Source organism: Echinops telfairi, unplaced genomic scaffold, assembly GCF_000313985.2.
Source record: "Echinops telfairi isolate 266 unplaced genomic scaffold, ASM31398v2 ScPeMD7_7424;HRSCAF=8462, whole genome shotgun sequence".
NCBI classification, from domain to species: Eukaryota; Metazoa; Chordata; class Mammalia; order Afrosoricida; family Tenrecidae; genus Echinops; species Echinops telfairi.
This window is the reverse complement of record NW_022111324.1, coordinates 88846361-88871838: the sequence shown is the minus strand read 5'-3', so window position 1 is coordinate 88871838 and position 25478 is coordinate 88846361. Positions and strand designations below refer to the sequence as shown.

Sequence of the window (25478 nt, the reverse complement as noted above, 5' to 3'; positions counted from 1 at the left end):
CCCCTCTTTCATCCCTCATTCTTGCTGTTGAAATTTGTTCCCTCCTTTCTTTGGTTAGATTTGCCAGTGGTCGGTCGATTCTGTGTATCTTTCAAAGAACCAAATTTTAGCAGCATTAATTTTCCCCGTTTTCTTATTTTCCCTCTCCTGAATCTCAGCCCTGATTTTTTAAATGTCTTCTATTTTGCTATTAGTAGGATTTTCCTGCTGACTCTACTCTAGTTGTTGTAAATTTTGTGCCAGCATATCAAACATGAGTCTCTTCCTTTCTCAGGTGTGCATGTATTTCTATGAAACTTCCTCTGATAACTGCCTTTGCTGTGTCCCATAAGTTTTGGTACGTCGTGTGCTTATTCTCATTGGTTCCTAGAAATTTCCTAATTTCATCTCTGATCTGTGCGAGTACGCATTCCTTTTGCAGTAAAGTTATTCATCCTCTAATTATTTGCTCTTGTTTTCTTCGTCTTCCTTTTGTTGAATTCCACCCTTATGGTACAGTGGTCAGAGAGAGAAGTCTGTATGATATCAATGTGCTTAAATTTATGTAGATTCGCCTTATACCCTAGCATGTGGTCTATCTTCAAATAAGTGTCATGTGGGATTGAGAAGAATGTGAAATTTTTTTGTATTTGGATGAAAAGCTCTGTAAATACCTACCAGGTCAAATTGTCATGTTTAGATCTCTAGCCTCATTGAGTTACTTTTCCTATAATCTAGCTTTCTCAGAGTGGTGTATTGAAGTGACCCACTATAATTGTTGAAGCTGTGATTTCTTTTTTCATATTTTGGAGTGTTTGGTTGACGTGTTCAGCGGCTCTCTCATTCAGGGAATACATGTTTACAATGCTTTAGTGGTTCTTTGTCTACCATTCCTTTGAGCATTATATAATGTCCCTCCTCATCTCTTTTTATGGTTTGCACTTCAAGGTCAATTTTATCCGAGATTAGGATTGCAACCCCTGCTTTTTAAAAATTGTTTGCTTGATACGCCTTTCTCCAGAATTTGATTCTCAGCCTATTTTTGTCTGTAGCCTTGCCTGTAAGTACCAAATTGATGGGTTGTGTTTCCAGTCAGTCTGCTAGTCGCAATCTTTTAATGCCTGAGTTCAGGCCATTGATATTCAGGGTTATCATCTCCATCTGTGGACTCTCTGATGTCATCTTATACCTTTTGTGTTGGGTGTTTTCCTACTTTCCTTTCTCGTGTGTTGTGTGTGTGTATCATTCTTGAGTTCTTTCCATCCTTAAGCCAATGCTATCTTGGGGTCTGTTTTCTCTTTGTTGCCCTCTGGGTGAGGTTGTTCTATGTGGCGGTCTCTTATTTATGCTTTGTGAGTGTTGTTCTTCTGCCAATACTGGGTCGGCAAGGATCTTTTGTAGGGCTGGATTTCTTCTAATGTATTCTTTGAATTTTTCCTTGTCTGGGAACTCTTACTTCTCCATCTATGTTGATCGATAATTTGGCTGAGTAGGGTATTCTTGGGTTTGCATTGTTTTCCTTCAATTTTTGGAATATGGTACTCCACTCTTCTGTTTCTGCTGATAGGTATGAGTATATTCTTATTTGGGAACCTTTATATGTGATTGCTTGTTTTTCCCTAGCTGCTCTTATGATTTTCTCCTTTTTCTCAAAGTTGGGTAGTTTAACTATTATGTGCCTTGGTGACTTTTTGGGATTCAGTCTAGCTGGTGTTGTTTCAGCCTCCTGAATAGTTGCCTGGTTATCATTCATTAAGTTGGGGAAGTTTTCTCCAAGAATTCTCTCACTATTGAGAATTGTGTGTCCCTCTGGTAAGCTAATAATTCTAATGTTGTTCCGCTTTGTAGTATCAGACATAGCTCTTAGATTTTCTCCAGCTTCTCTGATGATCTTATTAGATTTTTGTTCACATTTGTTACAGTCTGCTTCTCTGTCTTCCAAGTCGCTGATGCGGTTCTCTGCTTCCTCCAGTCGATTCTCAAGGTCTGTGTTTCTGCTACTGGTTTTTGTTGTCCCCTCCCTAAGCTCCGGTATTTCCCTTTGGTGTAAGGTCTTTATCTCCTCTATCATTTCCTCCTTTTTCTGTATTGTTTCCCTCATATCCTGTATGACTCCACGCAGCATTCTGAAAATGTCTTTCTATGGCAGCTCAATGTCTGCTTTTTCTATGCATGTCGTTGTGTTTGGGACATCTGCCATTGCCTTTTGTTTCTCCTGTTTTTTCATTAAGGTTGTTGGGCTTGATGGCTGTTTGCATTGGGTTGTTTTGAAGGATCCAGGTGCCATTCTCCAGGGAGTCAAAAGTGCACTGGCTCTCTCTGGGAGACTTATAGGAATGCTTCTTCGAACTGCCTACCACTAATTTTACTATGGAATTAACCTACCACTTTATCCTCCTTTAGTTTCCCTCTCAGGGGAGTTCCCTAGAAGGCTGGTGGATTCCCTGCTTTGGTGTTGCGGAGGTTGGGTAGAGGTTCCTGCAACAGCTTGGAATGTTGACGAGTGTTGGCCAAGCTGCCTTAGGGCTCCAGGCACACAGGCAGGAATTCCCCTGTGAGAAGTTGGGCAGAGTATCCTCTGGTGGAGGTCAGCAGGGCTTTCCCCAGCCTCAGGGAAGCTACACAGGGTGGAGCTCACCTAGCTGGGTGTGGCACAGCCTTAAATGCCCTAGGCTAAGGGTAGAGGTCTGGAGGTCAGCAGTACAGTGTGAGAGAACAGGAAAGAGATAGAGGAGAAAAAATTAAAAAGTAAGCCCGCTGAGAATTGTGTGGGGATATAGTGAAGTGAGGGCAACAAAAGCAACAATGTAGTTGAGTCCCAATCCCCGAACACGGAACTGCAAGTGTTGAGTCCCTACCCTGAGGAGGCGGTGGCAAGCTGTGGCTGTGTTGAGGAAAAGCCCCTGTGCAGCCCTCCAAGACTGTGGGGGGATAGAGAGGTGAGATGGAAACAAAAGCAACAATGTAGCTGAACCCCAATCCCTGCTCATGGAGCTGGCAAGGGTCCAGTCCCAACCCCGAGACAGGCAGCGGCAAACTGTGTTGAGACCAAGCCCTCCTACGGGCTCCAAATGGTCCCGGCTTCAGCAGAGACAGTGGCGGGCCAAGGTCAAGCCCCAGCCGGCCTCCACTGAGGAAAGCCAAAAGCCCCCAGCCTCTCAAAACCCCGTGGGTCGTTGCCTACTTATCTTTATGATGCTCCTCCTGTGTTCCAGCAGCATTGAATTTCCCTCTAAGCAACTCTCCTGGGCTGAATTCTGTGGAATCCCTCTGCGACTCCTTCGCCATCTTCCCAAGTTCCAAAGAACCAATATTAAGGGCTCATGTACAAGGCAAGTGTTTTGAGAATGATGATGGCAACAAATGTACAAATGTGCTCAACACAATGGATGTATGTATGTATGGATTGTGATAAGAATTGTATGAGCCACAAATAAAATGATTTTAAAAAAAAAGAACTGTCCACAGATTGTGGCTAAAAAATTGTGAGCTCAAAATCGATTCATCCTTTATTTCCTTTTCAGGATCTCTCCTTTATATAAAGGAATCTAAAGCAGTTTTTAATATTAATTTTGGTAACCTGCCAGTTGGCTAAATCTCAATTATTATTATTATTATTCCTAACAATTTTCTTGTCTTTGGATTTTCCTACATAAATAATCATATATTGTGTGTATACAATTTTACTTCTACCATAGCAACTTGCTTTTAAATTTTTTGTGTGATAACTCAGGCTAGGATTTCCGCAAAATCTAGGATAAGTTTGATAAAGGGCATCCTTGTCTAGTTCTCATTTGCAACAGGAATACTTTCAATTTCTCCTAAGTGAGCAAGACTTTGGACATTGGTTTTGCATCTGTGACATTTATTATGTTGAAGAATCTTCCTTCTGTTCCTATTTTGCAAAGTAATTTTTGTCAAGGATGAGTGCTGGATTCTCCTAAATGCCATTTCTGCATCAATTGCTGTAATCATGTTTTTTTCCTCCCTTGCTTTTATTCAAATGGCAATGGTGAACCACATTTGTATACTGGGTATGAATATCACAATTGCTCATGGTGTATTAGTTTTTGGACTGTTGGATTCTTTTGGCTAGAATTTTGTTTCAAATTTTTGCATGCTTGCTTGTAAGAGAAATAGGTCTGTAATTTTCTATTTTGTAATGCTTTGTGAAACAGTATGGCCTGGATTTTTTTTTTTTAATTTTTAAGTAACCTGATGTATTTATTTTTCTGCTATGGGATTATTGAGGTTTTCTATATCAGTCTGCATTAATTTAGATTGGTATAGTATCTGTCTATTCACTTAGGTTTTCAATTTGTTGGAGCAGTCCTTCATAGAATCATACTACTATTTTATTTCAGTTGGTTCTTTGTGACATCACCCATTTTTGCTTATTCTTTACATTTGCCAGCTTCTCTTTTTTTCTGTTAAATTTTCCAATAGTGTGTTGATTTTGTTAATCCTTTCAAATATAAGCTGAAGAACTTAATTTAGCCTACTACCTACTTTTGAAAAAAGTTACTCGGCATCCTCCTGGCAATTAAAGCCTTTTTACATAATACAGGATGGTTTAGATATCTGCTTTTGCAGCCCCCTTGTATCATCCCAGCACTCTCAGGGGGCAATGTCACCCCCTGTGGAAACATGGTTGAAGAAACTATTTCTAGTCTTGATTTTTTTTTTTTATTGTCTTGATTAACTAATTGCCTACAGGAGTCTTGGTGGCATAGTGCATTACACTTTGGGCTGCTACTTGCAAGGTCAGCAGTTGGAAACCATCAGCTACTCCATCAGGAAAAGATGAGGCTTTCTACTCCCGTAGATTTAGTCTCAGAAACTCACAGGACATTTCTATTTTGTTCTGTAAGGTCACTATGAATCAGAATTAACTACATGGAAGTGAGGTTTTATGCCGTTTAGGGAACTTTCAATTTCTTGTTATTGTTTTTTTAATTAGTTAATTAATTGGGATTTAAAACATACCATATATACTCGAGTATAAGCCGACCAGAATATCCACCAACGCACCTAATTTTACCACAAAACTGTATACATAATGTGCTGAAAAACTCAGCTTATACTCAAGAATATAAGGTATATCATATCATTCAGTCACGTCATGTAGAATTGTACAATTGCTAGTACAGTTTCCAAACATTCTGTTTCTACATGGACTCCTTGATATCATCTCCCTTTTGCTCCACCACCCTCCCCACAAAATCCTTATTCTATTTGCTGTCCCTAAGTGTTCATCAATCCCGGGCTTCATATATCGAAAATAGAAAAGCACGTAACACTTCATGAGGGTGACCGCTAATGCCATAACACCTCTGAGATGCACCCTAATATGAACAAACAGCAAACCAAACAAACAAACTAAAAATACATAACGTTCTGGAAACCACAACAGGTCCAACTTTCATCATAGAAGGAATCTAGTGACAGAAGTTTTACCTGTTCAAGTCAAATTTATGCCTTTGGCCTTCTATATGCTTCTTTTCCAAGCACTGTTTAGTGGCCCCTATCCTCCCATCCCTCAATTTTAGTTCTCTGGAGACTAATTTCCTATGTAGTTCCATGAATGAATCTTGGGCTCCCACTGTCATCCATGACCTTCTGCACTTCGAATTCTCACAATTTAGACTCTGATACGAATCCCTCCTTCGACTTTGGATTATATAGCTACAATCCTTTGGTGACTGCTGATAGTATGCTTCTTTCATGTGAACTTGGTTGACATTTCACTTAGATGGCTGCTTCCTTGGAGACAAGCCTTTAAGATCCCAGATGCTGTTTTAAGGGTTTGAAGATAAATAAGCATCCATCTAGCTGAGAAGCAACAAAGCCCACATGAAAGAAACACAACAGCCTGTGTGATCATCAGATATTAATGGGATCAGGTATCAGGTATCAAAGACCCAAAACAAAAAATCTTATCGATGTGAATGAGGGGGAAGGTGGAATAGAGACCAAAAGTCAATCTGCAGACAATTGGACATCCCCTCACAGAAGGGTCACAAGAAGGAAACGAACCAGTCAGGATGCAATATAGCACCAACGAAACATACAACTTTCCTTGAGTTCTTTAATGCTTCCTCCCCCAACTATCATGACCCCAGTTCTATCTTACAAATCTGGCTAGTTTGGAGCATGTACACTGGTACAGGCTAAGAGCCCTCCAAGCATGGAATCCAGGACAGATACACCACTCCAGACCAATAATGAGAGTAACAATACCAGGAAGGCAAGGGGGAGGTGGGGGAAGGGAGGGGGGAAGCAATCACAATGATCAACATATAACACCACCCCCTGCTGCCTCCCCAGGGAGACGCACAACAGAAAAGTGGGTGAAAGTAGACAGCGGTGTAAGATGTGAAGAAAATAATTTATAAATTTTCAAGGGTTCTTGAGGGAGGGTGTCAAAAAAAATGAGGAACTGGTAGCAAGGGCTCAAATAGAAACAAAATGTTTTGAAAATGATGGCAACATATGTACAGATGTGCTTGACACAATGGATGTATGTATGGACTATGATAAGAGTTGTAAGACCCCACAAAGATTTTTAAATAAATAAATAGACGAGGGGGAAAAGACCCCAGATGCTTTTTTATCTGACAGCTGGGCACCATTTAAATACTTCGTCACATTTTGCTATAGCACTGGTATCTGTGTTCCCTTCCTAAGGGTGAGTATTGAGCAGAGCCATTATGGAAGTATTGTTTTTAAGTTGGAGCTAGATTTAGTGCGAGCCCCAAACCCATTTCTAGATCTTTGTCTCTTTTTTTAAGTTGTTTTTACTTGGGAGTTAGTATATGTCATCTCATTCCATAATTCAATCACATCAAGCAGAATTGTACGATTGCTTTCATAATCAGTTCCCAAACATACTTTTCCTTTCTGGACTCCTTGACATCATCTCCTCCCAAACCCTTGTTTTATCTGCTCTCCCTATAGGCTCATCATTTCTGGGGTTCCTTTACAAAAAACCCAAAAAACAAATAACACAACTTAAAGAGGGTGACTACCAATGGCATAGCACCTCTGAAATACACCCTAATATGAACAAGCATAAACAAAATAAAACTATGTGCATCACAGGACTGCCAGAATAATACATATCTTAATACAGCATATAGGGTGTTGATGTCGCAAGACCTTGTATGTCCATCAGCCAACTGTACACCATTCATGGTACAGCTGTCTTCTACCTCCTCGGACATCAGGTTACCAGTGTGTCTGATGTAGAGTTCAGTTCACCCTGTTGAATTCCCAGTTGTGGTTTCACTGATGCAGTCTCTGGAGCATCCCATGTGCTCCAATCGAGGATTTAGTATCCCAGCATTCCATGACATCCCATGTGCTCCAATCGAGGATTTAGTATCCCAGCATTCCATGACACCCAGTTTGGGTTCCCAAGATATCCCCAGATGCTCAATTTCAATGTTGCCCACCCACTGCATACCACCAGACATTCCCCACCTAGTGTCCCCCAAAGCATCCTGTTACTCCTCCCCTCCACCTGGAGGTCAGCTCTCCCTTCCCTCCCCACCAACAGACCTACACCAATGCTCCCCCAAACATGACCATTCCCTCCCCGCTCTCCCGCATTGCCCCTCCCATCAGTAAACCTCATTCCTCTGACAGGGCTGCCTTCCTCTGGGAGGCACCACATAACCATCCACATGGCAACCACTTAGTAGACATCTCTCCCTCTCCCCTGACCATTTGATCCCAGTGACCTGGGGTGCCTTCTATCCAAGTGATCTACACCTTACCTAGAATGGATGATGTATGTATGATTCATTGGCACTGGTCAGGCTCTCTACCACACTGTCTGGCCCCACAACCAGAAGTACTGTCTCCTTTTTATGGTCTCAAGGAAGTTTATTTCCAATAATTATTAGAGGATTTTCTTAGTAATTTGTTCATTTGTTTGTTCTTGTTCTGGTATGCCAGTTGTTCCTTTTGATATTGTCCCACATAATTCTTGGGCTTCATGTTTTTTATTCTTACTGATTGTTCTTCTCATAGAACAGAAATGAGAGCTTTGTATTCAAGCTCACTTAGCTGGTTTTCCATTGTTTTGCGCCTTTAAAATATCTATATCTAAATGTATCTTAGAATACATTTTCTGAATTTTTAATTTTGTATGTTTCCTAGTTTGTCATTTATTTTTTCCATAGTTCTCTCGATCCTTTTCTGATGGTTCCAATGTCCTTTCTTCCTCAGAAAGGTCTTCTGACCATGTATATTCGTCAAATTGTTTCTATTAGCCTTTCTTACTCTTCATGCTTACAGAGATTGTTGTCTCCATGGCATTGTGATGCAACTGTTAAATGTGGGGGATAGCTGGGTTGTGTGGGGTAACTGACTCTATCAAGTAGTTAGAGAAAACAGTCAAAACACCAAAGCAAATGCTGGTGTCCTTGTAGTGCTGATTGAGTGGGCTCTCACCTCAGCCACAAAGATCAGGGGAAAGACCGTATATACTCGTGTATAAGCCGAGTTTTTCAGCACATTTTTAATGTAGTTTTTGTGGTAAAATTAGGTGCCTCAGCTGATATTCAGGTCGGCTTATACTCGAGTATATATGATATGTGCCCAATGCCTGTATAGCACTTTGGGAGGGCTCTCAGCTCAGCTGGAGAGAGCAGAAAGTGAATTATGTGGCTGACTACCTTTTAGCACGGCTTTTGTGGGTTTTTGCCTCTGCCATGTAGTGCAGTGGGGGAGTATTTGGTCGGCATCCCTTTCATATAGTTCTACTAGAAGAGAGAGAGAAAAAATTTTTTTTCTTGAAAGTCTCTGTTATTCTGTTTGTCCAAGACTACTGGTGACAGCAGTGTGGTGAGCAGGAGAAACTTTGCCTTTTTACTTTATCCACTAGTTTGGTGAAGAAAAAAAGATTAAAAATAAGAAAAATTTCCCACATGGACTCTGTAGCCCAGAACATGTCATTGTGCTTGTGAGGAACATATACACAGACCAAGAGGCTATTATTTAAATATCTAAAGGTAGTACTAAATTGCTTAAAATTATGAAAGGTGTGCATCAAGTTTATAATAACTTTTTACCAAACTTAGTCAGTATGCATGTTGAACAAATAATTTGAGAGGCTGGGCTACAAGAAGAACAACATGCATCAGGACATAAGGAATGCTTATTTACAGCTGCAATATGCAAATGATACAAACTTGCTTGCTGAAATTAAGCAGGGCTTGAAGCATTTCCTGATGCAAATCCAAGACTGCAGTTTCAGTATGGACAGCAGTTCAATGTAAAGAAAATCAAAACCCATAGTAAGATGGAAGAAACCTAAATGCCCATCAGCAGAATTAATTGTTTTGGTACACACACACACAGTGGAATACTATGCCTCTGTAAAGGCCAATGATGAAACTGTAAAACATGACATGCATGGACTTGGAGGACATACACAGAGTAACGTTAGCCCCAAAAGGACAAATACTGTATGAAACCATTGTTAAGAAAACAATCAAGAATTTTTCTTTACAAATGAGACTTTGATGGCTGCCAGACATGGAAAGGAAAGAAGGAAACAATAGGTTAAAGAGTGGACAGGTATTAGTTAAGGTGTAAGGGAAGATAGTACCCTAGAAGAGGAATAGGAAAAAAAAGGCAGGACAGAGAAGCTATGGGGAGGTTTGAGAAGTTGTTATTCGATGTAAAAATTATTACTTAATCCAAGTTATAATATTGAATACAAAAATGGTATGGAAAGTAAACTCCCACTTGAGTTACAAGTTGTGATTCAATACCAACTTATACTTAATCCAAGTTATAATACTGAATACAAAAAACTATATGAAGTGTAAATACCCATCTGATTCACAATCAAAAAGAAGAAAAAAATAAACAAAACTAAAATGTTCACAATAGACCAATAGGAAAACATAATGATAAATGGAGAAAAGATTGAAACTTCAAAATATTTCATTCGACTTGGATCCATAATCAATGCTAAAAGAAGCACTAGTTAAGAAACCAAAGTATTGAATTGGGCAAATTTGCTACACAAGACCTCATTAAAGTACTGAGTCAATTTGAGGGCTAAGTTTTTCCTGAGACATGCCATGGTATTTTCATGTGCCTCATGCATGTGAACACTGGACAATGAATACAGAAGACTACAGAATTGATGCATTTGATTTATACGTTAGTAAAGAATATTGAAAGTACAATGGACTACCAGAACACATTGTTACTTGAAGAAATTCAGCCAGCACGCTCCTCAGAATTTAGACTTCTCACAGACTTAGAACAGGGAGATGAATCCCTGGAAAGGGCACCTGTTTAATAGGTCAGTGAAAAAGGGAAAGGCCACCCAAGGCACTGATTAACACAGTGCTTTCAACAATGAGCTAACACATAACAACTGCTGAGTATGGTGAAGACCACGCAGTGATTTGCTCTGTTACAGATACTATAGATTGGAAACAATTTGACAGTACAAGAAGTATGTCTAATTTTCAGTTGGCAGTTTTTGTTCAGATTTTACATTGACCTTTGAACCATTATGTGTGTGTATATATATATATATATAGTGTCAGATATGGATCCTGTTTCAGTTTTGCCTTCACTTCTTAGAGACTCTCTTCCCCACTTAATGAGTCTCAGCTCTTGGTCAGAGATAAAACCCCATGGGTAGATGGACTTACTTCTAAAAGTTTAATTCTGTTCAACTGAACTATGCCATTAGTTCACTAGCAGGCTGTGATTATCATAGCTACAGGTTTTGAGATCCAAGTATGAGAGGCCTCCTATACAGTCTTCTTCAGTAGTGCTTTTCTTATTCCAAATTCTCCTTTCCAAAACCTAACTCAAAGTAATGATTACCTTTGCACCTTTTTTTAAAAGAATGGGATGAAATCTGGATCCGGTTTGTATTAGCTCTTTAGATTGCCTTGGGTTGCACTGGCATTTTCCCCATGTTAACGGTTTTATCTTACTACCCGTAAGTAAGGTACATACTTCCATGTTGATCATTCTGGTTTCTTGTTACAGGCTGCAGTTCTAGGAAAGCAAAACCAATGATATTTGTATGTTTATGTATATAACCCAAAAAATCCAAACTCACTGCCATCGAGTTATCCTGACTCACAGAAGAGCAAACTGGGACACGTTTTTGCTTTGCTTGCTAACCAGGAGTCCGTCTTACTCACCTTCAAAATTTTACTATATTTTACTGCCTGGTCACAGAACTTGTTAGACAATCAGTCTCAGAGGCCAGATTTCAACATTCTCACTGACTTCGATAACTTTTGACAAAATATTAAGAAATAGTCTGGGCTTCCCTACATCAGATCTTCCTAGAGTAGAGGAGTCACTTAATCAAGCTGATTGTATCACCCAAGCCCTTACGGCTCCCCTCCCTCCACAACAGTCTCATTCAGACTCCTTCCACCCTCACCACCCCACCCACCAATCTTCCTTAGTCCACCCATCTAACTACAAACACATTCTCTGAACATAAATGGCAGATTTCATTTTCTAAGTCCCATCCCTGCCTCATAAATGTCTAATAAAGCCTGCCCCTGCAAGAGCTATCTTAATTTAAAACAGAGAACCTATAAACCTAACTTTGAAGTTAACAGATGTGATGGGTAGATGATTTTATGTCAACTTTAAGATTCATGAAAGTGTAGGGGTGGAAGCAACCTGTCAGGCAACACACAGCATAATGATGCCTCCTTGGGTGTATGGCCTTCTTATAAAGGTAGGGGAAAGGGTGTGTGTGCAGAGACACGAATGGACAGAATGGAGCCTCTCCCTCTGCCTCTTCGTCTTCCTATTTGCTGGGATTCTGATGCCGACAAGGAGAGCCACCAGTGCCCTATATTCCACATCAGCTTTGTGATCTTCCTGCATTCTGCATCATCATCTACTACAGGAGTCTGAAGAGAGACTTAAGGACTAACATCAGACTTATGGACTTGAGTTGGACTGGGTTGCTTTCTTGTTATATAATTACCTTTTGATATAAAACTCTTTCTTATACACAGATGAGTGTAATTGGATTTGTTTCTCCAGACAACCTGACCTAACACCATCGATTTTAAATTATTTTTCAAAGTCTGGACAAAACTTCTTAACCAAGTGAAAATCTGTATCAAATAAATTTCTTTACAAAAAGATAACTTTCCTGGCAATTTTAACTGCCATTGTTCATTTCTGATATTGCTATCAAAAGCGTTTTTAATTTTAATTCGGTATTATTTTAAAAGCAAAGCTTAAGTATTAAGCTCTATCTTTGTTTTCCATAACTTCTAAACTCTGCCTTTTTCCATGAGCATTTCAAAATTGAACGTATGAAAAATCAATGGCAATTAATAATATCTTTGAGGCAACATAAAAAAACCACTGTGGCTCTATGATATGTACTTTGAAAACTTTATTTAATGCACAGAGAAACTTACTAGTAAAGGAAGTAATAACCCAATTTTAATTCAGGGTTCTGTCACCAACTTGTCATGTGACCTAGAACATTTCATTTTATAAAAATCGTATCATAGGTGATGATATCCAAAAAGCATTTTTCAATTGAGAGACATTCTGGATGTTCAGATGCACTCTATCTGACTACTCTAACATCTACTTATTAAAAGGATATGCTTTGCTGAAATGTTATCAACAGTAATGGCATCAATCCATCTACCACAGATAATCCTGACTGTCTACACAATGGCCACTGGTCCTTGCTCTATGGCAGTGCCTTGATTTGGTTTGTTTATCTTTCTCTCCTTGGATACATTGACTGACTTATCAAAATGACCTTATTCTCTTTTCCAGTAATTGATTTAGGGTCAATGATAAATAAAGAAAAGATTTTCCTGGAAGCTTATGGAAAAGGTCTATACTCTTACAGACAAGAAAAAGAAAAGAAAACCAAAATGACCTTTCTGCTAAAATCTCCATGGTCCCCTTAAACTGCAGCAATTAACCTATAATCAATCACAGAACAATTAGAGGAGAGCACAACAAAAATGATGGAGACCAGAAAGAAGAGTTCTAGGTTCTTATTAGCAACATTGACTTGCTGAGTTTACCAACATTTAGAAGATCTCAAAACTTTTGACCAAATAATTCTAGAACACTTATTTCTCTTAAAATAGCTTAATTTCTGTATGTTAATATTTTATTCAAAAGACTTCCATTTTAAACATCTGTAAAACATATGGGAGCACACTTCAGTGATACATCTTAGAATATGAAAATAAAAGCGTAAACAATACACAAAAAAATCCATCACCCTCAAAACAAAAAGACAAAACACTGATACTAATTTATTAAGCACACGTATGTATGTTCATGTTCTACTTTCCCTCTAGGCAGTTTTTTAAAAAAACATTTCAAAGAATTTTGAAAGGAACTAATCTTTTAAAATATAAAATATAAAATTTACTACCTAGGTTTTGAAAACCCACAAAACAAAAAGGAAACATCCAATTACTAGCTGACACTGTCATGCTCAAATCAGTTACACAACAGAGGGAAAAAGCTATAACGACACTTTTAGTAGGTAAACACCAATTCTAAATATCACCACTGTTATTTTCAATTGTGTTGAAAATTGTCTTATTGCTGAACTGTACATGATAAAGTTTCTTTGGTAACTTTTAAACTACTAACACAATTAAGCAACTATAAAGATTTGAATTAACTCAGTATTTAGAATTTTCAACATTCCCAGCTATTTAAATTTCTAACAGACGCTAGAATAGGAAAGCTTCCCAACATACCTAATGCAATTTAACAACAAAGAAACTATTAAATCACTACGAAAAGCCTTTGAGTTCTATTTGCAAGTCTATAGTTAAATTCAAATACCAGTGAACTAACAGTAGGTTCAATTTATTTTAAGATCTTCTGTGATAAAGGACGAAAATAATGAAGCAACTAATATCTAGTAAACTGTCAGTTCTTATGAAAAGATGTTTCATATGAATTTAAATAGCTTAAATGTAACCAGAATCTATTATAAATTCTTACTATAATACCTCATAAAACTTAAAGAATAACAGCTTATTAATTTTTGTATTTTTCCATGAAAGAAACCTATTTTGAAAACTTAGCACAATAATACTAAGACATCTAAAGAGGAAGCTCCAGTCATGATGTACATCTACGAAAACTTGGTATAGATAACAAAACCACTAGTTTAAATTACAAACTGGTTCCACTAAATATTGGTACTCATATTCATACAAATCAAATTAAAGGAGGCACAGCAAGAAAGTACACTCTGAAGAATGTTTACATCACCAATCAATAATGAGGGTTTTATGCATATATGCAAACTTTTTATACAAAGTTTTATGAATAAGATAGATGATTCATTTGTGTAACTTTATGTACAGTTTGTATAAATTTAAAATAAGCACAACTGAAAATATTTCTAAACTCCACAATAAAGTCAAATGAAATACTAAATAATAGTCTTACAAATTGGTCTCTCTTAAGAGTTCTCAAAAGAATAAGTAAATTCATTCTAAGAAATACCCTCTTCTTGATCAATCATTTCTGTTTTAACCGAAAACACATCTGCCAACATATGCTTTGGGATTTCTGAACCTCTGACTTTCAAGGCATAACAAGCATTTTCCACTTTGGCCAGACTTTGTTTCAAAGTGTATAGTTTCTTAGAAACTTCATAAGGTCCAGTGTTGCCAATGAATGAAAACCCATCATAAACCTGCCGTAAAAACTGGCTCACTTCAAAGGGGGTGTCAATGTCCCCATTCCCCACACTGTTAATGCACATCCGCATCAATTCTCCAGTCAAGTCAGCCACTCCCAGAAGGTAATCAACAGGTGTGACTTTCAGGCTCCAAGTACCAAGCTGCTTCTCCTGTGCCTCAGAGGAGGGCTGGTAAAAAAAAAACACAAAAGGCACAGAAAGAAAATATAATGTGAAGAAGAGCGAACATGGCTATATTACATGTATTATATGTAAGGTACAAAATCAACAGGAGAGCAATTATACTAATCTCGAAATTAAACAATCTATTTTGATAATGATCATTTATTTAGAGTGTTACAAGAGGAAATCATGCCCCAAGTAGAAATCATGCCCAATAGCTGACTTTGATATTTTAAAAATCTAATACGTTATTATAAAATGTATTATGTGTCCAACATCATTTATCATATAAAATTAAGGGGGTTTAATGATTGTATGACTTTCGACACTTACTGAAATGACAACGAAAGCACACCATTGCTGATCCGCTCATGTATTCAGAGTCAATTATAGATTCTTCTTGGCCTCTTTCCACACTCCAGAGTTTCTTTCCATACACAGCACTGACCGCCATGATTTATTGCTCTCTACAATCTTTCAATTGCCTTAGACTCCTAGTTTGCTACTGTACTTGTCTAGCAATATCACAATCTCTCGGTCTTCAAATCAATACTAAAATCTATCCTGGTTGGCCTTTATTCAGGTGACTGAGTATTGAGTTAAAAAAAAAATCACAACTATATAGAGTTTGTACTACTACAAATATCTTGTCAATCCTTTTACTTAGACAATTTCTTCCTCAGTCCCTTATAACACTTTAATCCCTATGCAATCTCAAACTTCATTCACAGTAGACAATCTTGACTAATTTTACTATGATGGCATAATCTCTCTCAATTACCTTTACACCTACAAAAAAGCTTATTTATATTCACATCCATCTTTATCTTCTATCCTCCAATCTCAGGATGAGTTGTCCCTCCTCTCGTTTCAGGTTAACATTTCCAAATGACCTTGACCCATTATCTCCTCCCACCTCTTCCAGGACTTTGCTTCATAAGGTATGTGCCCTTGAGCAAGTTATTCCATCTCTCTAAACCTCAGTTTCCTCATCTGTAAAATGGGATAACAGTACTTACCCTTAGAGGTTTGTTAAAAGGGTTTAATGAGATAACATTTACCAAGTTTTAGGCACAATGCCCAACACAAAAGAAACTCAATAAATGTTAGCTGTCATCACCATTACCATCATTAGGTCAATCTTACAGCTCCATATCAACTTCTCCCTCTACACTGGGTTCTTTTTGGAAGAGATAATACCTAAAAGGCTCATAGGCTGTAAGGGAGTTGGCAAGACAAAATTGCAATTACATCAAATGACACTTTAAGTAGCAGAAATTGCAAAGGAGTGAGGGTGAATATTGTGCTGTTTATTTGAGTAACTAGTTAGGTATTTCTTTGAGTGCAGTTTAAAGTAAGAAATACTGCAAGACATACACTTAGGGACAGAATGCCACCTTTAGCAATGTAAACTTTGTCACTGAAATCTAAATTTAAGGAGGTAACAGTCAAATTTAGGTTTTATTTAAGACCACTTCCATTGCTCTGCATCTAATATATGAACCCTAATATTGTTGAAGCTTTTCAGATACCATCTGTCCCATCCCTCACTGTCAAGAGAAAGAAATGAGATCCAAGATGCCTGAGAGGTCACACAGCTGCTAAAAGGCAGACTTAGATAACCGTAAAGTTCCTTCTCAATTATTCTGATACCTTTTAAACTACATTATGAAACAAAAGTACCAGTTATGTTTTATTTCTATTAATTATCGGAGACCTGGACTTCAAAGGATACATTATTGCAGTAGTGTAGAGGGTGGTTCACAGATCATTTACAGAAATAACCCTTGTTTAAAGAAGTATTTAATTTTCCTTACAATTAGACTGAAAATTTCTGTGCTAAGAAAGATGCTGATACCAAAGTGCATGCTAAAAACTAAGTTTGTCAAAGGAACACATTCTAGTTTTTAAAAACTTTTTATCATGTAGTCTGGGTTTAGAGAGCAAATTTGTTTCCGAATCAATGAATAAACATTTTGTTTTGTGAAATTGGATATAATCCCCTCAATGACACAGCACTTTCCCCATTTCTTCCCTAAAACCATTCACCCTTCTTTTCTGACCCTCCCAGGCTTCTGAGCTTTGTGGGTTTTTTGGTTTTTTTAAGCAAATGCTGCCATTCTGGCCATGTGTGGTTGACTGCTGAGAGCACACTGGTCCTGCTGTTTTCGTTTGCTTTATAGGGCCCAGTGATTGCTTGGCTGAAAGTTTATCCCTGGGGGTAGAGTTCAATGTCAGGACTAAGGGATCTCCATCTCCAAGGGCTGGTGTCTTAAGGATTCCACCAGTCTCTATCAGACCAGTACGTTATGTCTTTTTTATGATTTTGGTCCCACATTTTTTTCTCCCTCTTTTCTGTTTATGTATAACTTCATTTTAGAGACTAGGAAAAAAGAAACATAGCTTAATTATTGTCTTTAAAGGTGCATGCTTAAGTATTTAGAGGTAAAGTATAACATCTGTAATTTACTTTAAAATGCTTTAGCAAAATGTTAACTGCTGAATCCAGTAGTGGGCATTGGTTGTTCACTGTATCTATTCTTTCTAAAGTTTAAAAAAGATACATATAAATTAACTCATTTTGACAATACTCCCAATAAGTCCGTCAGAGATAAGTAGTTTTCCCAATCAAATTCCCAGAATTTTCAGCTCCAAAAATGTTTAGCACTAAAAGAAAAACTTTGTCTGTGTTCTTAATGTGAAATGTGCATATAAATACTTCAGCAATATAATCTTAAAACAATTTATTATGCAAATCCTGAAAATAGTGTATTTATTCTCAAGTTTGTTTCTCTCTACCTTTCCCTTTAATATTTTCAGTCTGAGTTAGAGATAACTAGAAAGAAGCTGTGGAAGAGTTACCAAATGGTAGTAACTTTCCGAGTGTTATTTAAGAAGCAGGGTTAAATAGGCTTACCTTATTTCTTTCGTTATTCAACAGTCACTAAATAAATAAAAATATATAAAGAAATTTGCTTCTAAAAATAAATTTCCTTAATAATAATTCAGAAAGTTGGGAAATACATTGCTTCCTTAAAGTTATATTTGTCTGATCAAATTAAGCCTTTATTTTAGAAATGTCTATAGATTTTTTTCATCTCCTGCCTTTCCACCCTAACTCCTTGAGTGATATCTGAAAATTAAGGAAAAGAAGAAAAATATAATGGAGAAAAAAATTCCACATCTTACTCATGTCTTTAAGTGTATTGATATTTCAGGAGGTTAACAAAGATTCAAAATAGTTTATCTCATATGTAAATGTAGTTATCTTGAAATCCAGTGAAGAAAAGTATTATTTTATTTAAAAGTCAGGTGCAAAATTTCTCTTAATTCAGAAGAGGTATATAAACCTCATATATAAATATTATGAGCTAAACATATAATTAAGAGTTCTCATTTCTACACTAACAACTATTAAAACCATTTCAAGGTCTATACACTGTCTAATTAACCTTTAAAATAATCCTTTGAAGTAGATAACCAGATAAAGGTGAACCTAGTAGCACACTTTAATAACACTAGCCGAGGGGCGAAGATCACAGCCTTTGATTCAAGTTATCTGATTTCAAATTCTTGCTGTCACACTTATTATATATATGACATTTGGAATGTTTAACTCTATAAAAGCCTGTATCCTTCTCTGTAAAATAAGGGTGAAGACACTTCGTAAGGTTAATAAAGATTAAATGAGATGGTGTTTAAAAAGGCACAGTTGAATTAGTCAATGATTAAATTTTGTTAAGTACTGTTTCCCCATAACTAAAATATGCAAAAAGCCTAATTTTTAGTTGGAAACCTATGAACCTACTTTAAAGAAGACATTTTCCATCTGAATCACATTAGCTAGTATATCTCCTATAATCATTTCACTATTAAACAAATTACAATGTAAATGTAAAGTATGGTTTTAAATTCTTACGGTCTTATTTTCTTTCCCAATGTCTTCTGTTGTAAAAATCAGTTGTTTATTAATTTCATCCATACTTATTAGTGATCGCGTTTTGATAAAGTGTTGAAAAGACACAGCCTCCACATACTCCTGCAGTCCTGAAAAACCAGTCAAGAAAATAACTGAGGTCACTAAATTTATAGACATTTCATAGTAAAAAGTTTCAAATTTATCACCTAATTCAACCAAGAAGGTCTGGGTAGTACAAGTGGGTTACCTATAACTTCTAACCTAGAAGCTGGCAGTTTAAAGTCACCTAGTTGTACTGTGGAAGGGCTAGTGATGACCTGTTTCCCTGGAGACTAAAAACTCATTGCTGTCTTAAGTTGATTCCGACTCATGTTAACACAATGTATAACAAAATAGAGCTGCCTCATAGGGATTTCCTAGGTATAACATTGACAGTGGAAGATTTGCAGGCCCATCTCCCCTATACCTGTCAATAGGTTCAGTGGAAATTCAAGAAAATTCTATGGCACAGTTCTACTTCATAACACATTGGGATCATGACTCAAACTGACTTCCTGACAACACAAGTTTAATTGACACCTACAATTAATGCCAGCACTCAATTCCTGGAATTCAAGCAATTACCTGGGTGATAGATGATGTGGATCAGCACCAAAAATAACATACATCCTGAAAATAGACTATTTCAAAGATAAAGTAGTCTGAGTAGTTATGTCTTAAAAATCTACGCTTTCTCATAGAGCAATGTAAAATAATTTAAGAATGAATCCTAAGGAATTTTAAAAACTTAAAAATCCTAGAATTGAAGAACTGCTTATTCTATATATGTTGATAGGCTTTGTGAAATAAGAAATTTTTTTCTTCCTTAAATACCAAAATATACCACTGATATAATCAAACGAGACATAAAAGTTACAGATCAGCTAGATCATTCTTGGGAGTTAATAGTTTAAAATTTTGAACCATGCAGATAAAAATGCCAAAATACATAATTTTGGCTTGGCTTAGGCTCCTAATATTTCAAAATAGATGTAAGCTAAACAACAGAAAATGTCTTTGTGCCTTAGCATTTTACTTTTTTAAAATGGGAGCAATATAATTTACATTAGGTGTAAACACCAAAAAAAAAAAAAACTTACACAAAATTTAAAGTAGTTTGGTAAAGGTCAAAATAGGTCTATAAATACTTATTCAAGTACTTAAAAAAAAAAACCTATCTACAGATACAGTCGATTATTATTTTACCTTACTCGTTTTTATTTTACAAACATATTTACCAGGTTTAGTCTTTTCCAAAGGTTTGTTGTAAATAAGGGAAAAGATAATACATTTGATTACCAAAATCATAGAATTCTCACTATTTAAGCTGTCTCTAGGCTTTTGGTGGAAAAATCCCGCTACTTATCCATTTAATTACCCATGAGCCAAAACTCACTGCAGACCAGAAACCTTACAGGTCAGAGTAGAACTGCTCCTTGGGTTTTCCAAGAGTATAAATCTTTAAAGGAAAACAGTAGCTGCGGGGTTTGAATTGCCAATTTTGCAGACAGCAGCCCAACACTTACTGCACCAAACATTAGCTGACAATAAAAACCAGATTTAGAAGCAGCAATGTGGGGGAAGCTGATGGTTTTTATATCATTACCTGAAAATCACATGAGGGGGGGCTTCAAGAAGAATAAAAGTGAAATTTTCCCACTAACTTTTGAAGCCCACTTGTATTAGGGTCAAGAAAAAAAGCAATGAAAGAAAACTTAATGAAAATATCCTGAAATACTTTTTTTAAATAGTGGTTAAAAATACATAATAAAGAACACTTCAACTCAAGTTCAATGGTTTCTAAGCAAAACCTCCCCTTCTTTGCTCTCACTCACCATGGCTACCAATCACTAAGAATTTTTGGTTTCTATACATAAGCCGTTCTCAGGTTCCAAACTTTACAAATCAACCTATAAAGCTTATATTTCAAATTACATAATGGCACATCACAATGAATAGGTACTATTTTATGACAAGAATCAAAACATTATTACAGTATTGTTATGTTAGAGATGTTTCAGTGTACATGGAAGTTTATCTGCTATGCTTAGAATTGTATACTCTACACTACATGTTAAGAAAAACATTTGACTAGCTGGTATTAGATAAAAGCCAAAACCAACTATTCTACTTTACATACAAATTTGATTGAGAGAGAGACTTATGAATGGAACTCCTGATCTGAGGACTGCCTGTATCAGAGAGCTTCAAACAGTGTGTAAAAATAAAAATCTGTTGTTAGATGTCACTGAATTGATTCCAACTCAAAGCAACCCTACGTACAATAGACAAAACACTGCCTGGTCCTGAGCCATCCTCACAATTGTTCCCATGCCTGAGCCAATTGCTGCAGCTACTGTGTCAATCCATCTTGTCAAAGGCCTTCCTATCTTTCACTGCCCGTCTATTTTTACCAAGCATGATGTCCTTCTCCAGGGCCTAGTCTCTCCTGACATGTCCAAACTATGTGAGACAAAGTCCTGCCATCTTTGCCCTGAGGAGTATTCTGATTATACTCATTCCAGGACAGATCTGGTTGATATTTCAGAAGTCCACCGTACTTTCAATATTCTTCGCCAGCACATTTCAAATGCATCTGTTTTGTTTTGTTTTTTTAACTCTTTTTTTTATTCACATGCATATGAGGCAATTGAAAAAATCTTAGCTTGGTTCTAGTGCACCGTAGTCCTCAAATTAACACCTTACTTTTCAGTATTTTAAAGAGGTCTTGTGCAGCAGATATATTCCATACAGTGCTTGACTTTATCTATTGACTGCTACTTCTATTAGCATTAATTGTAGATCCAAGGAAGGTGAAATCCTGTATAACTTCAATCTTCTGTTTATCATGTTACCTAAATTATTGGTCCAGTTATGAGGATTTTGTTCTTCTTTACATTGAGTTGTAATCCATACTGAAGGCTGAAATCCTTGGTTTTCATCAGCAAATGGTTCAAATTCTCCTTGCTTGTCAAAAGCATGTATCATTTGCATGCTGCAAGGTGATAAGTCTGCCTCTAATCCTGATGCTGCATACAGATGGTGAGAGAATACAACTTCAAAACACACACATATCCTGATTTTAAACCATGAAATTTAAACCATGTTCTGCTTGCACAAATGCTTCTTGGTCCATGGATGGGTTCCACATGAGCATAATGAAGTGTTCTGGAATTACCATTCTTCTCATTGCTTGCTATGATCCACACAGTTGAATGCCTTCACACAATTAACACAAGAAAACATCTTTCTAGTATTCTCTGCCTTCAGTTAAGATTCACCTAACTTCCACAATGATATCCTTTGTTCCACTTCCACATCTTCCGAATCTGGCCGGGACCTTGTCAATGTACTGCTATAACCATTATAAAATATTCAACATTTTACTTGCACGAAATATTAATATCATTCTACTATTTGAGCATTCTGTTCGATAACTTTTCTATGGATATCACATAGCCAAATATTCATCTCTTCCAGTCAGTCAAGAAGCTGTCTTACAAATTTCCTGGCGTAGATGAGTGCCTCTACTGCTTCATCAGTCTGTTGAAACAGTTTAATTAGTGTTCCATTAATTCCTGGAGCCTGGTTTTAGGCTAATGCTTTCAGTGCAGCTTGAACAACTTTCAGTATCATTGGTTCTTGCTCATGCGGGAACTCTTGAAGTGGTGGAATGTCGACTGATTCTTTTTGGTACAGAGGGTCTGTGTATTCTTTCCATCTTCTTTTGATATTTCCCACGTCATTCAATATTTTGCTCTTGGAATCTTTCAATACTGCCACTCGAGGCTTCAATTTTTTCTACATTTCTTTCGGTTTAAGATATTTTCTAACTCCAGGTCTTTGCACAGTTCATTATATTTTATTTTGTCTTCTTGAACTGCCCTTTGCAAGTTTCTGTTCCTTTTCTTTTAATTGAAGTAAAATATTCATTTCTTCCATTTGCCTTAGCTACTCTACAGTTAAAAGCAAGTTTCTCAGAGTCTCTTCTAACATCTACTTTAATCTTTTCTTCTTTTTAATGACCTTTTACTTTCTACGTGTATGATATTATCCCACAGCTCACTGGATCTTCTGTCATTAGTATTCAACACATCAAATCTATCGACACGTTCTTGAGATTCAGGGGGGTTATACTAAAGATAGCATTTTGGCTCTCCTGCACTTGTTTTCATTTTCTTCAGCTTCAACTTAAACTCATATGAGCAAGTGATGGTCTGATCCAGAGTTGGCCCTTCGCCTGGTTTTAACTGCTGTTATTGAGCTTTACCCATCATCTCTTCCCACAGATACAGTCAACTTGATTTCTGTGTATTCCATCTAAGAGTCCACGCGTATAATGGCCATTTGTTATGTTGACAAAAGGTATTCGCTAGGAACAAGTCATTGGTCTTGCAAAATTCTATCATGAAATTCCCAGCTTCATTTCTATCACCAAGGCTATATTTTCCAACTACTGTTCCTTCCTGTTTCCAACTTTACAATCCAAATACCAGTAATTATCAATGCATCTTGATTGCATGTTTGATCAATTTCCAACTGAAGACTTTGATAGAATTCTTCCATTTCTGCTTCACTAGCTTTAGTGATTGGTGCATATATATGACTAACAGTTGTACTATTTCCTTGTATGTGCATAGATATTATCCTATTACAGACAATACTGCATTAGTAGCTGGATCTTGAAATGTCCTTCTTGACAATGATTACAATGCTATTCGTCTTGAATTTGTCATTTCCAGGAAAGTAATCCCCATATGATTTTTTAATTCAAAAAGGCCAAGGCCAGTCCATTTCAGTTCACTAATGCCTAGGATATATATCTATCTTTATGTGTTCCATTTTTGACAACTTCCAATTTTCCTAAATTCATACATTATACATTCAATGTTCCAATTATTAATTGATGTGTACAGATGGTCTTCTCATTTTGAGTCATGCCCCATTGGCAAATGAAATTCCCAATGGCTTTACTCCATCTACATCAAATCTACTTGGAAAAGGCAGCTCTTCCTCAGTCATATTTTGAGTGTGTTCTTATCAGAGAGACTCACCTTCTGGCATAATCTCTGGCAATGTTCTGCTTCTATTCATGAAGTTTTCAGTATCTCGACATTTCCATGCTATCCATAAGGTTTTCAGTGGCTAATTCCCCAAAAGTGGACAGCCCATTCCTTCTTTATACTCTCTTCTTATTCTGGAAGTTCTGCTGAAACCTGTTTACATTGAGTAACCCTGGTAGTATTTGAAATAACTAGTGATACAGCTTTCAGAAACACACAAGGCACTACAGTATGAGAAACTAAAAGACCAATGGTAGAAAACACTATTGTTGTTTAACTCCATTTGCCATAAAACTTTCTGAAGTACCCTCTTATTTGCTTGTTTCACATAAAATAAAAGATCAAACAACAATTGCTTTGTAATTGACTTATTTCTCTTAGTGTGATTTTCGAAGTTCATCTATGTTGAAGTGTGTACCAAGACTCCATTTCTTTTCATGGCTGAGTTGTATTCCACTGTATGTACATATCACATTTTGTTTACACACTCAACCTGTTGAAACGCATTTCAATTATATACACGTTTCTTTCAGTTTGCAATCCTGCCTTATTTCTCCTGCATATATACCTAAATTTATGTTTGAAGGTCATGTGTTCAACTGTTTAAGAAAACACCAACTGTTTTCAACAGTGGCTATACTATTTTACATTCCCATCAGCAATGAGGCTTCACATTTCCCCCCAACCTCCAACATCCTATTTTTTTATAATCATTGCCATTCTAATATAAGAAAACCAAACTCATAGCCATCATGTAAACTTTGACACATGGCGACCCTCTGTGGTTTCTGAGACTGTAACTCTTCATGGAAGCAAGCCTGATCTTTCCCTCAAAGAGCACCTAGGGTTTTTGAACTGCTAACCTTGCTTTTAGCTACCCATCACGCAACCCACTATCCCATCTACAGAGTGGGGTACATTTCGTTTTGTTTTTTCTTTGCAATTCTCCAATAGCTAATAACTGAGCATTTTTGTGTGTGTTAGGCACTTCCTTGATAAAATACTACTCAAGTTCTTGATCATTTTTTTGCTTGGGTTGTCTTCGTGTTGTAAGTTGCACGCGTTCTTATAAAAATTTTACATAGCACACTTAGTAAATATATGGTTTCTGAAAATTTCCCCCTAATCTATAGGTTATTTTTTCACTTTGTTGATGAATAAAAAACTATTTCCTTTATAATGTTCTATTTATGTATTTTGTCTTTTGTTTGTGTGTTTTCTGTCCCATATAATAATCCATTGTTAAAAATTACACCTCATAACCATGTCTTTGTATTTTCTTCTAAATTTTTCTGGTCTTAATTTTCAAATTTATTATGTCTTTGATCCATTTTGGTTTTTGTATATGATGTTAAGCATAGACCCCATTCATTATTCTGCATGTTGAAATCTGTTTTTTAAAAATACTCTTTCCTGACAAGATTTTGAATTCTTTAAAAAAAAAATCAATTGACCAAGAATGTATGAATTTAGTTTTGGACTCTCAACTCTATTCCATTCATCTATACCATAGCTTCCCAAACTTATTTTGCCTAACACCCCCTCTCCTTTTGGGGTGGGGGGTTGTGATCAAACAGCATCCACTGGGGAGAGG

General features: G+C 36.8%; 1 protein-coding gene across 1 annotated transcript in view; it reads right to left on the bottom strand.

The window, feature by feature from the left end:
* Positions 1-13100: 13100 nt before the first annotated feature.
* TSNAX (translin associated factor X) overlaps positions 13101-25478 on the bottom strand; it is a 54069-nt gene continuing 41691 nt past the window's right edge. The window contains exons 5-6 of the mRNA XM_004712173.3: positions 18783-18910; positions 13101-14869 (exon numbers count right to left, since the gene is read on the bottom strand). Coding sequence (XP_004712230.1) covers positions 14492-14869; positions 18783-18910 — 506 coding nt within the window. The 3' untranslated portion in view covers positions 13101-14491. The remainder of the gene's footprint in view (positions 14870-18782; positions 18911-25478) is intronic.